The 14,399-nt window shown below is 38.1% G+C and overlaps 1 protein-coding gene across 1 annotated transcript; it reads right to left on the reverse strand.

The window, feature by feature from the left end:
• Positions 1-10,692: 10,692 nt before the first annotated feature.
• On the reverse strand, positions 10,693-11,666 carry LOC136238535 (riboflavin kinase-like). Its single transcript, XM_066029084.1, has 3 exons — positions 11,506-11,666; positions 10,902-11,053; positions 10,693-10,857 (listed from the first exon to the last, which is right to left on the reverse strand). Exons 1-3 carry the CDS (start codon positions 11,594-11,596, stop codon positions 10,708-10,710), a joined length of 393 nt encoding a protein of 130 aa, XP_065885156.1. The 5' UTR covers positions 11,597-11,666; the 3' UTR covers positions 10,693-10,707.
• Positions 11,667-14,399: the final 2,733 nt, after the last annotated feature.

Consider the following 14,399-nt stretch of genomic DNA (forward strand, 5'->3'; position numbering starts at 1 on the left):
TTGAAAAATGTTAGTTTTAACACTGTGCCCAAGTGGTGGGAGTCGGAGGTGTCTACACCATCAGATATTCTTTGTTATATAATTTATGGAAGTTTACTATCACCTAGATAAATAAACCTATCATCCTTATCTCGATAAGTCATATGATATCTTGATAATCAGATATGTCTAGATAATTGCACACTTCTAGCTCAGACCATGAATCAATATTGTCGGGTAAAACAAAGCCATGGTTACTTATTGAAGAAGGACGTGCTATATTTCACCAGGAGCTTATCAAGTCTGGAGGACGTCCTCCGGACTTGATAAGCTCCTGATTTCACACAATATTCCTCCTTCAAAATACCAAGAAGGCACTTCTCATTTCCAATATACAATATTACCATACTTTATGATAAATACTGTACTATACTTAACAATGCTGCAGGTATTCAAATACATCTATCTATGTAGGAAAACTTGCTTTTAACCAAGAAAAGAATATGGGAATTAAAACTTTTTGTTGGTGTCATTGACACAAACATTCATCACTATGATCAGGTCAGTTGTAATCCATATAGTATCATATGTAGTACTGTGTCAAAATATAACTATAGCACCTATAGAGCTGAAAATTATAACTATAGATAATATGCAGCTTAGAGGCAGCTATTGTTGTTACAAGAAGACAAGATGGGAATGCCTGGTGTATAGTTCAGAGCTTGCTAGCATTGTTCACATGAATAATTTGTTAGTGTTGTGGTAGCCTTTGTGGCCATTCTTTTTAAACTAGATACTGGGGGTGGCTTAGAATGAAACAGCTATGATCGGAATTGAACCAGATCATCTATCTCCACTCGTATACAGCAAGAAAACATGGTCTGTCAATGGCAGAAGTTTACAATATATAGTAAGACAAATCTTCAACAGGACAGCAGCAAAGGGAATAATGCTACTTGTTGTTTGATTGCAGCTGGGTGTGCAGGCTCACCCCAATAATAATCTGTAACACATAACCAGTGGCAATTCTAGACCTGACCTACACGGGGGGGGCAAGTAGGGAACAGCATAACTATTGCTGTTTGGCTGTAGTACAAAGCAGAATTTCAGGGGACTGGGGGTACAACCCCCAGAAGCTGCAGGATTTTTGCAATTAAAGGCTTGAAAACAGCCTAAAATTTATGCTAATAACATGGAAAATGCTAAAAATACCGATGCCAATCTATACTGTTTTCCCCAAGATTTTTTAAAGGTTATTTTCAACAAGGGGGTCCATGGCCACCCCTGGCCCCCCTTAGAATCATCTATCCACAGAACAATATAAAATGATGTACTGTACAATAGATGTATATATGCATAATGGGCTTCTGTATATGCTTTTATACACGCATAAGTTAAATGCAAATATTTATCTTATACGGTAAAGAGTATTACTTCACTGGAAAGTATGGTTGCATACATTTTATACCTTATATGTATGTATGTATGTATGTATACTGGCATATATTCACAGCTATTTTGCTTCACGTTGTGAAGTTAAGAAGCTGAAAATTCATCAAATTCCATCTTATTGAAGTTGGATAGCACTTGCCAACTACACAGGGCAGAGAGGGATAAAGGCGTTGACTCTGAATGCATGGGAATACCATTCTGTGAGTGATATTGCAGCTATTCAGTAAATTACTATATGTGGGAGGATCAATGTACTGAAGTGTGTCTACTTTTCTGTTGCATAGGCAACTGTGTATTGTTTTGCAGCTTGTATTGTGTGTTTTATTTTCCATGTAACGGTGTACCATGTCACTGTATTATTTAGTACCACCTAGCCCTACAGTAATAAGCATTTTAAAGTTGACAGGAAGTAAACTAAGATTGCACTTTTTAAAACACTTATTGTACACATGCACCCAGACTATTGCTTTTAACACATGTAAGTATACAATCAATGCAGCCTGTATGTAAACTGCCATATTAGTGTGTTTTATATACTGTACTGGCATGGACTTGGAGAGTTCCTTAAACATTTTAAAGGATTGCCTTGCCCATGCTATACAAAAAAGCACTTGGCGTTTGGCCTAAATAATCACTCATCTTTGCATCATGCTTTATTTGAATCTCAGTTACACACTTCGTACTTTGTCTTCCATATAGCATATAGCACTCATAGTAATGTTTTGATATATACAAAGTTATTGTTTATTGCAAGTTTTGTGTTAATTTTGCAAGTTGAATTAAGGATACGGAGTGAAGTGATGGTAGCGGTAAACTTTCCCAATATACCAGTGTATTTGAGCAATAGCCTTGGCACTATGAAACAGAGTTTGGTTTTCTAATATATATTGCTACTATTCCAGCTGAAGAAACCTTTGATATTCCTAAGGATTGCCAATAGTGACACTTTCAAACTTTGTACTGATGTGGAGCTGTTTCTGAAGCAATGATAATTACATTATTAAGTTTGCAGAAACTACTTTATACCAATAGATGTGGTTCCTTTTCTTGAAATGAGAGTCACATTTTCCTCTAAGTATTTTCGAGACATGATCGGAAAACTAGCCCTTCTTATAGATTTCTGTTTTGTGGTGCATCCACACATAAAACAGCTTGTGGATATTGTATGAGTGTGCTGATAGTTTAAAAAATTATTGTTGGTGGCTACTAGGGTGGATTCAAGATTTTATAAACAAGGTGGTATCACAGGTGCAACAAAATTTATAGGGATGGGAATACAAAAGTTCACGCATGTACATGCATGATCCAGGGGCATGCCTTATTCCTTCATAAATAACAATATGTAATTAATGAACTTGATTAAACATGTGCATTGTGATGATGAAAGTAAGTGATCATCACCCAGTAGTAATGCTTTGGAAACACCATTTCAAAAACAGGACTAAATATATAATATGTGACCCAGTCTGAGAAAAAAGTCTTATCGCCCATGTTGGCAGATTCAATTTTTCACCGGAACACACAGCTACATGAATAAACTATCTAATTCCACAATCAAAATCAGCTAGACATGAGTGGTCTGGTCTTGCTGCAGCTTTTCCCAAGCCCAGTGGCGATCCGTACGTGCAATGTGGGGCCATAATGGAGCTCTAGTCAGCCTGGGGATGACTGTATGTGGCTGTACAGCTCTGTGGTGTTAAATAAGCACCTCTGCTGTGAATTTCCTTTCATTTTAGCCAATTTTGAGACCTCAATACCCAAAACTTGGCTTAATTCATCCCTACACCTTCCTTTTCAATTTCTGAATCTTTTCCCAAGCCCAGTGGCAATCCGTACGTACAATGTGGGGCCTTAATGGAGCTCTGGTCAGCCTGGGAATGACTGTATGTGGCTGTACAGCTCTGTGGTGTTGAATAAGTACCTCTGCTGTGAATTTCCTTTCATTGTAGCCAATTTTGGGACCTCAATGACCCAAAACTTGGCTTAATTCATCCCTATGCCTTCCTTTTCAATTTTTGAACACCAAGTTGTTTAAGGAACAGTCAAGATTGTTGTGTAGATCAAATTACTTTATTAATAGGATCACCAATGATTAGAATAGCTTACCTACTTATGTTGTAAATAGTACCTCAATTAATACTTTTAAATCGTTGTTAGACAGTTATTTACTAGATTCAAGATTTATTTTGTGTAATACTTTGCATTGATCGGGTATACAGGCTATGCCTTTACCCTTATTTAATCATAATCATAATCTTGCCCGCCTTCCAGGCCCCCACCTCCTACCCATTTTGCAGCTCGCCTGATACAGTCAACCTCAGTATCTAAAATGGTGGGAAACTTAGTTGTTGGCTACTTGCACAGTGGATGCTGTGGAAGGTAAGGAATTGGTGTAAAACGTGGGAAAATTTGGTACACATAGCTTCAACCATTGGCGAGCTACAACACACTAAATACTTAAAACCGCCATTTCTCGATACTTTTAAATAGGCGATAAGACCAGTTTTCCCAGACTGGGTCACATATGTATAATTGTGTTTTCAGATTTAGAAACCAATTTGATGCTTGGGTTGAAATGCTTCCATTTGCAACCAAATCATTAATTTTGCGCATCTTGAAATTTAACAATAGCAATTGGGAGCTGCACCCCCAGACGTTCCATACTTGACCAAGCTACACACATTGTTATTGTTATTAGAGCTTCAGTGACCAGCACTGAAGGTCTGATAGATACGTGTGTATACGTGTTCCTTCTTTGATGTAATCAAAATGTGATCATATTTTTGTATTTATATCCCTTCTACTTTTAGATATAAGATTACAGACTAAGACTTATACCAACATAAACAACTGAAAGTATACACTGACCCAAGTTTCTAAGGAGACGATTGGCTAATGGGAATATGAATGAGTTAGAAAAAGAAATCAATTAATCTTTGGAAGATAGATTAATAATGCTAGCAGTCCATTGCTGCACTTTTAGTGCTTTTTCAATATATATCCTGCTGAAGCCCTGATCTGACCCCTTGAAATTAAACTGTAAACTGTACCATACTTCAGTATTTATACTCCAGCTTTAGTATTTATGTGAAAGGTATAACACTTCAATTAGTATGGTGGATGTTTGGCACAATGGTCAGATAGAAGTGTACACACCGGTCAAGATTTCATCTCACACATGCACATAGCTCTTTCTTCCTTGTAGTTTTGAAGAGGTTTAATGAAATCAGTTTGGATGTTTGACTGCTCTATTAGAGTAATTCAGCAGCTTCAACCTTTACTCCTAAAACTTTGACCACCATTCATCCATTCAGTGATTTTTAACTCTTTTCTCTATTTTTTTGATGTACGTGTAGCTTCTGCCTGCTTCCTACAAAAGATTTTCTCCAAAAATTGTAAGTGCATGTGCTTAACAACCCAACTTTACAGTATTCTCAGCAAGTTATGATCAACCAGCAAGTTACCGTATAGCTGGAAATTTTTAAGGGACAAAACTTTCGTGAGTAAAAACAGCTTCATGAAAATATAACAGTTTGAGGCAGCTATTACCTTTGTAAAAAACAATGTATACAACACATTATAGACTTGTGTATTTAAAAACGTAAAAATATTGTCTTTTAGACCATTCACAAAAGTTTTGTTCCTCAAAAATTCCTGGCCATACAGCAGTAAGAGACAAAAGTTACAATTGATTACTTCTTACATGTTGTTAAAGCACACATCGTTAAAACATAAAATGTACATACTGAATAGGGTCTATTCATGTGAGAAGATATATAGAGCTGAATTGCTCTGTACTTCCATAAGAAAATTAATGAACTTCACCCTCTGTGTGCATCTATCAACTAAGTAAAATGTCAAACAAAATGACCTAAATTTGTGTATGCTAGTTCAAATAGTTCAAAAACCCATTATCAGTTCAATCCATCACCTCCACTCTAGTTTTATTGAAATATCACTATTCTAAAGCGAGCCGAATTCCTTGGTCCACTTAGCAATTTTTGACCAGGACAAACAGCTCGTACAACAAAACGATGTGTTCCTACACTCAACCCAGTGTATGTCATAGGACTTGTACCTAAATACACACACATTCTATATAGTACCAACTGGATGTGTATTCACATTATACGTTGTACATAGCTGGTAGATTATGTAGCTAAACAGCACAGGGTAGTTTTTAGATTGCTCTATATACACTCACATGGTTGAAGTCTTCTGTAACTTGGATGCTTCCTCAGTCTGCATCTAAACCTGGCATTTGGATCTGATGAAAAGTTGATAGTTACAGTCCCTTAAGGAATAAATCAGCGCTACAGGAATAACCTCTATCACTACTAGTATGCACAAGTACATGTTTCATAAATATTCCAATAAATTAGTGTATGTATGACCTTTATGACTTGTAAGGAAGAGCAATACCAGCAGTTGAAGCTCAATAATGATGTTTCCAGCATTGCAAGAGATAGATAATGCCTGGATTATTGTTAAGAAGCTGTTTCCAGCTCAGTCCGCGACTCCAGTCTGCAAAATACGGTACACCTATCACCTCAACTAGGTTGGTTGTTTTATCAGTGAAAACATCATGTGTATGTATTGTATGCATATGTATTTAAATGATTTTAATGTTTACGCTGTATGTCAATAATTATACTTGACAATATTATTGATTGACTACCATGTTGACTGTCATTAAGAGTGTCTTACTATTGTTCGGACATTGAAAATTTCTAACTAGTAATGTCCAGGTCAGCAACACTGACCAGGATGACCCAGGGTCACACTTCAGTTAATGATAAGTGTACGTTGTGTGTGTGTAATGTGCGTGTGCGTGTAGTATGCATGTGTATGTGTGTGTACATGTATGTGTGTAGTGTGTGCACACATGTGCATGTGTACGCACTAAAACAGCATGGTTCCGTGTTTTAGGAAACATCTTTTTAAGAGCAAGTGTAGATACAGATATCTATCAACTGAAGTTACTGGGTGCTTGGAGAGTGATCAGTGAAAACTGATAATGGTTATTGGGTCTATACTTTTGAGGCTTAATTGTGTTATCTATAAGCACCGAACAACCGAAATACTGTAATATAACATATTAACCTATTGGAACTGTTCTGACACTGCTGCCTTCATGCAAATACACTCTCAATCTTTTAGAAAGTTTGGTGGAGATAATACTTCAAGTACAATTGGTTCATCACTTTGCCAGAAGCTAGCCACTATAAATGCACATGATCCAATACAGTCAGACTTGACCCAGGCAACAAGTGATCCAGATGACCCCCAGTTTGAATACTGGTAATGGTATAATCAACTACAATGGCGTACAGTACTAAATATCTATTGAAAAAAAAACACCAATAACTATAAAACAAGTTCATCTGTTACTTCTAGGCCTTGACTTAGCACTACTATTCATATAGTGCAGTAGTACTGCATAGTAGGGGATCCCCTGAAATATAACGGTGGCCCCCAAATGGAAATCAAGTGTCAGCAATCCTGTGCTCTCATTGGCTCATTTTCATGTGACATTATCGACTTTGATGACAACGGATGAGCATGATAGGAAAGTCTGATTGGTCCTTGGCTCATGTAAGGAAGTGCTAAAGGTTATCAGAGGAGCTCCCAATCTGGCACCCTCACCCCCGCTCTCTAGACACTTTTAGGCTTGCTTATACCTCACTAATACTGCCAAGACACCATGAGGCTGGTTTTGGGTGATAATTTTGGCCAGAAAAGCCCAAACCTTTGTGATCCCGTACTATTGTACTGTATGATAGTCATTATGGGGTACATAGGCAGAGTTGGGGTAGTTACTTCAGAAAAGTAACTAGTTACTTTTGTCCCATGTAACTTAGTTAAGTTATAGTTACTTTTAAAATGTAACTAAGTATATAGTTACTAGTTACTTTCATATGTAAGTGTTTGTTAATTTTTGTAATATACTTATTTTGCTCAGAGCAAGGGAGAAGAGATCTATATATAATAATTATATACACACTTTCTTAAAAAAACGATTCTGTAGCCATTCCAGCTCAGTTTAAACTGTTACATCTGTATGCTCAAGCTGATTCATGAAGAACAATACACAGAAAGTGTTTACTTAGCACAAAATTTGAAGTGCTCTTGCTTTTAATGCATAATTACCTATAGTTACAATGTAACTATTGTAACTAGTTACTATTGTAACTACTTAGTTACTTTTCAAACAGTTGTAACTAGTTACAAGTTACTTGTTTCAAAGCAAGTAACTAGTTATATTAAAAGTAACTAGATACATAACTTAGTTACAAAGTAACTATTTATTCCCAACTCTGTACACAGGTTTGGGTGATGGGGTGTTTCCATTGAGCTCTGCATCACCGAAACCAAAATGGGTTGGTGTGGATGAGCACATGCTCAGATGATATTATTTGATTCCAGTCAGTACTTATAGTCCTGTATGCAGCAAAACTACTTCCTGCACCAGATCAGCACTAAGGACCATTACTGTTAGGTAAGTGTAGTAGTCCCTTCAGAGTGTTGGTGAAGCAATATTAAGTAATGGTCAATATGCGATGGGCAGTATGTGATGTTGAAAGTGGCGTGGTACATATGATGTGTTGCAGAGCATGCGTACTAGTTACCTCGTGGCACAAGGTGGTTTACAGTACAGTGTGATCCCACCCACACAACCATTCGCTAGCAGGCAATAGAAAATTTATTATGCACAAAAATCTTAGTCATGAGTGGGTGTGGATATACAAATGGTTCAATTTAATATTAGTAGCATACAAGGAGTTCCTGTCTTGGCTGGTGGGTAAGAATAAATTTCAGTTTAGTGCTGTCCAAACTTTATCTAATGAATGTGTATTCCAGTTGAGTGCAAGATAAATTGATTCCAATTATCAAATTTTATTGAAAACGGGGAGATTTGATCAGAATCCTAATTCTATTTCACTTCATAAAGTGTAGGGATACATTTGTGTAGGGCTAAAGTTTACCTGGCTTATAGTTTTATGTGACTAGATCTGTGAAAACCTGGCATATGGTGCATTTTCAAATTGAATATCTATAATCTACTTAGTCAAGTGTATGCTCTGGCCAAGTTTCAGCCTTGTATGCCAACAGCTTTTGGAGTTACAGCCCTACAAAGTAGCAACAACAGAAAGATCGACTTGTACAACAAGTATTGGAACAATAAATTACAGGCGCTTACAAAAACAGCTGTGTGGTGGTTGCTGCGGTGTGTTCATTAGCAAGTCAAACAATTATTAATAATTCTGTTAATCAATACAACAATCACCAGCACACTGAAGATTGCAACAACTGATAATAATTACAATCATGAGACTATTTATACCCTATGTTACATCACTATAACAAGTCTGTTCATTACGTAATGCCACAAGCTGTAAATTACAAAAACAATGCTACAGAGTTGAAACTTGCACCATCGTGTTTGCCATGAATAGGGGAGTCCATTACTGGGTAAGTTTTTCCTTCTATCGCCTTTCTTCACTACACACAGAGACAAAATTAGTGAAGAAAGATCGATCACGTACAATTGCTTTGATGTGACGTAAACAAATGCCCATGACTCACGCATTCTTTATTCTACTGCAATGAAACAAAGACTTTCGAACTCCTCTTGAGAAGTTGAATAAGATGATATCCAGGTTTTTATCATTAGACCCTTTCTTCACAAAGAACAAAACATTTACAATTACGCAAGTCTGACATGTTAAAGTCGTGAACATAGTTATAAAATTTTTCCAACTCAGATTAATGGCGATGGTGACATCTGCTAAGGATAATACTACAAAAATACCCAAGCTGAAAAAAAGGGTGCAGCTCCCAAAAACCCAGGATGAAAAAAAAGATGTGAAATCCAAGGTGGCGACCAAGATAATGGTAGTCAAAAATTTTAATAACGACAAATTTGGTGCCAAGAGTAGGTGGCACCAAATTCATCTGAACTGTCATTATTAACAGTCGTTTCTTAGCTGCCACCTTGGATTTCACATCCTTTTCCACCCTTGGAGCCACACCATTTTTTTACAGCTTGGTTGTTTTTGTATTAGATATCAATTCTGTTTGTAATTTAATACCTAAAACTAGCTTTGGGTCTTAATTTTACCTTGTCTTTTTTCTTTACTATAGGAATGAGGATTACGAGGGAGAGCAACGCGTGAGTTATGGGTGCTTATGATGCGGTAGAAATAAAGTTTACTGTTGTCATTTCATTGTTGGACAGACCTTATTCTTTGTCCGCACGGAGATGTACAGGGAAAACACTATACTTTGTGATCAATTTGCCAGTCATATTGTTGCTATATAAATTGAATTTATTTTTGTTCCAACTGTCTACCAAGACTATTCATCACATAAGGTTCTTTGTTACTACAGATAACAGAGAAGCAATAGAATGGAATTCGAGGAATGTGTGAAACAACTGGTTTTTGCTCAGTGGGTCACATATGGTAGCCAGCCATAGGATATAGGATCAGTAGCTAAAACTTGAAATGAATGATACATATTTCAACAAAGACCATTGTCTGTCGCTGTTCAAGGGGTCAACACACTTCAGCTTTTAATGATGCCAAAAATTATATAGCTAGCTATGATGAATAACTCATAATGTTTGTATGGAAGAGAGTAGTTAGCTATCTTAACTCTCAGTTATGCTCTGAACAAGTTCACTATTCATCAAATAATGACACCTAGCTACATCTCTGCAGAGAACTGTTGATTGGTGTTGATAAAGTCAAGCAATTTATTCTGCTGATGTGTTACTTGCCTCAACATTTTCACTGAATGTATCAGCTCAGGAAATCATAATATGTGACCGGGCCTGCAAAAATAGGACATGTGGGCACTAACTACACCCTGCCACATAGCATCTCATATCTCAGTATTGGGATATATAATTTTTATTCTGTGACTTGAAAGTTAATGTCAATTAAATGTTGAATAAGTGCTGAAATTTCATGGTCAAGCAATAATGGAATACAAAGTTATGATGCATCGAAGTTTGAAAAAGTAGGCATTTTTATGTGCCCACATGCCCTATTTTTGCAGGCCCGGTCACATATGCATATTTTTTCAAATACCAAGTACTTTGTGGTTTCTTCATTGAATATTTGTGCATGTGATGTACTCGTCCCAACTAAGACTGCAGAAATCAATAGAATCATTCAAATAAAATATACGGAGTAGTCTATCCCTCTTTAGTATGTATTTTGTAGGTAGCTAAATAGTAGTTAAATATATACATAAGAAAGATATATATTGTTAAGTTACTAATGCATGGGGTTTGCACTGTCCATATAGTAACTCACCTTTAGAAGTGAAGTTCATTTCATTCCTAATAAAGCCCACCATGCACACACTTAGCTGACTCCCATAGAAGTCATCAGGAAACTCATGAAGGATGTGGGTTTCCTGTAATGTGACATGACATCATACATTAGATCATTTCCACTAACCATGCTCCTTTTCTTGTTTTGGTACACAGGGTTCCATCCTATACTCATTACCATCTTATACACTGGCCCCTGGTCCACCATAGCCCACCCATAGAATATACCTGACTGTATTGCATCTGGTAGTGTCGACACCACGTCTTCTGGATAGTTAGCTAGTATATATATACAAGCGGTGCACACGTGTACCTGAATCTCTTGTAGCTAATACATTAATTCAGTATTTTTTATCAATGTCGAAAAATAAAGCCTCACTCACCTCCGGAATAGGTGGAAATTTACAGCACCCCACAGGTGGGGAAATTGAATTTGTACATACATTATGGAATTTCAAGGATCAGTTGTGCTTTGCACTGTTAGTGGCGGACTGTGGTGATTGCAGTTCTAAGCTTGCACGTCAATTAGCTAATACATCGACGCAACCAACAAACCACTCCCCAGAATGGTGGGTACGTCTAACACGGGGCTTTGTAAAATAATTTGCCAAGGGGTGAGTCTTTTTTATTATCGTTTGTATTATCAATTTTACAAATCCGCCTCCAACCTATTCCTGGGAGTGATGGGTTGGGCTAATTTACATTGATAGGTGCATAATCCTGCTTCTTACCCGTAGGGATTCCTAATTCTTTACTACCACGACCAAACCCAGCCACGACTAGACCCCTAGCGAAGAACGGCAATTGACCAGCGTCGACCATTGCGTGCCCGTAAAGACTTATGATTGTAATTGATGACTAAGCATAATTATGATTGTAATTCAGTTCTTCGAAACGCAACCTTAAAAAAACAGATTTTGCTTGCGCATTGACGTCATAATTGGGGCGAGCCTGAGCGAGCCCCACACGTAACCGAAAAATTGGTTACGATGAGCACACGTAACTGCACCCTGCAGAGTAACCGTCACGTAGCTAACCCAAAGTTTTCACAACAAATACGAAAAGTTCGACTGTCACGGTGCACAAAACTATCAGGTTTTAGCTTGTGCGAGTGGCGCCTTCTCGTGGTAACTATGGCTAGCAATGTTCGAGCCTGAAAGCGCGGATGAAAAAGAAGAGAGGCTCAGAAGAAGAAGTAGAAGAAGGGAGCGCGATATCAGACTCAGAAGAGAACGGGAGACCCTTGAAGAAAAACAAGCTAGGTTTGTAAACGCATGCATTTAATGCAAATATCCGGCTCAAATAGCTACGTGCATTGATGAAATCCCCTCTACCCTTAGGCCACTCCAAATAATTCTCTGTTTCCCGTCCTGGACTCAAGCATATTTGCATGCGGGCGGGCGGTCCATTTCCATTATTTCATTATAAGATTGGCAGCTTTTCAAGCCATTATTTGTCTGGCACAATCATAAAATAACTGCATAAAAGCATGCTTAAGCTTGTTCCTTCCTTTTTAAGTTGCAAAAATAGGCCAAACGTGAAGTTTGTGCCGACTTGATAGCACTGCTGACACGTGAGCTGACATGGTTTCAAGTGAGCCTGTCAGTATACAACAATAACCAGAAAATAATGGAAGAATAGGAATGTTTAGAGCTGACAGTAACTATAGATGCGGGCAGTAGACGGGAAACAAAATTTATTTGGAGTGGCCTTAGTTATAGTATTCCCGTAGTAGTAGCTAGAGTCAACTATCAATGCAATGTCAAGCCCCACCTCTGGGGGGTCCCCATACACCTACTGGGGATTTGACATCTACACTTTCCCTACCCCTGGGGCTTTTGATGATGGCAGTTTACTTAACCAAAAATTATTTTAGATCAAATCCCCTATAGAAACCCTTCTCTTGAAATGGGGACATAGTGGGGCTTTGACAAACTTCTTAGCCCCCAGTACTGGGGGAATTTGACACTAGTCTTTGTCAAATCCCCTGTATTCCCCCACCCTACCTGGAGGTAGGGGTGGAGAATGACATTGATAGGTGCACAATTATTGGGCACTACCATGTTCAGACAACTCCCATTCACCACCATGTAATCAAAAGGCTCAAGTTATTATGCCACGGAGTAGGCCACACTAATAATCAGAGCTGCAAGATTAATAGTGTGAGAGTGGTGGCATAAGTCACCATTTATGGAACGAGCGCTTATCATAACAAAATACAGACTTCTGGTTTGGACTATTCGATAGAGCAGCCTTTGGTCTCTTTGGATACCAATGTGAATCACACCAGTACACTTGGAGTTATAGGCTAAACCGCTAACCTCATCATTTGCCATTTCCCGAACACCGTTACATATTATTGAACAGCAGTACTTCACCAATTTTCGAACAGTTTGCACATTCCAATGGATTACTCACTAAAGAATTACCCTGCCACTTTGAGGTTTCTATGGGATATTCAACTACCGGATAACAATCTGCAACTGAAATTTTATGGAGATTGAATGCACCATTCTTAAGTTTGACTGAAACAATGGTTGTAATAGGTGCTACCGTTTCACTCATGACTTGAAATCCCCTGGCTTTTTATTTTTTTATTATTTTATATATATATTTCACCCGGACTAGATGGACTGCCCTTGTCTACCACCCCCAGCACTGGCTGTAAAGTGCTGGACAGCTGGAGGGTACCAGCCACTGAAACAATTCAGTTGAGGGAGCCAGACTGAAGGCGACCCTCGGAATAGGCCAGATCGACCATAGATGGTACCGGATGACTAGTCAATGACCGATGACTCCGTAAGCACATCACAGCAGACCTTAACAAAGAAAAACACAACCGACATCGAACCCAGAACGACTGTAATTCACATTCCACTTCTCAGCCAACATAAAAGCAAGTTTCTGAAAGACGGTAGTTGCAGTAGGTCCCATGCCTCCAGTGGCTGCAAAAACTAAAGAGGAAAAACAAGCTCTCTTCACTTCCCGAATAGGTTCATCATAAGCTCGACGTTTCTCCTGTTCATGAACTTGGTAGCACTTTGGCAGTGGGGAGCGGGAATAGGAGTGCGCAAAGGATTAAACACCCTAACGTCGAAAAACGCATGCTGCCTATTCTGACCCCAAAAGTCTCTAGCAACAACATCAAGTCGAGCTCCATCTTCTCTGTTGGCAGTAGCATATTGGAGAGGTTCACGATTTAAAGGAAGAAGAGCAGGCTCAACACCAACATCACAACACACCTCACTCAGTAGACTCGCAGTTAAGTCACAAACTTCATTGTGGTGAATAGATGGAATCGAATAGAGGGTAACTATTGTATTGTTGGCTGGTACAGCTCAGTAAGTCTTTAGCCTTTATTCACCTTCATCTGTTGTGTAGCTCGCTTAGTGTATTAAGTTTGATAATACATACTGTTCGATAATAGGGTCTGATTAATTCTACATTCCGACAAAACCATCGGTTTTCGGTCACTCGAATTTTATGGCAGTAAACAATCATCAAATCCTTCCAAACTCATGTATATTACTCTTCTATTCATTAGCTACCAATGACCAAAAAACTGATTTATTACACTTAGGTAAAGGCGTTTTACACGTCCACCAAAAATATTCGTATTTCTGGA

This window comes from Dysidea avara, chromosome 11, assembly GCF_963678975.1.
Source record: "Dysidea avara chromosome 11, odDysAvar1.4, whole genome shotgun sequence".
In the NCBI taxonomy this organism is placed as follows: domain Eukaryota; kingdom Metazoa; phylum Porifera; class Demospongiae; order Dictyoceratida; family Dysideidae; genus Dysidea; species Dysidea avara.

Coding starts and splice junctions, on each gene's coding strand:
- LOC136238535 (XM_066029084.1), bottom strand. CDS start 11,596: ATGGTCGACGCTGGTCAATTGCCGTTCTTCGCTAGGGGTCTAGTCGTG. Junction 11,054..11,505: donor AGAATTAGGAATCCCTACGG/GTAAGAAGCAGG, acceptor TATATATACTAG/CTAACTATCCAGAAGACGTG. Junction 10,858..10,901: donor AAAACAAGAAAAGGAGCATG/GTTAGTGGAAAT, acceptor GTCACATTACAG/GAAACCCACATCCTTCATGA.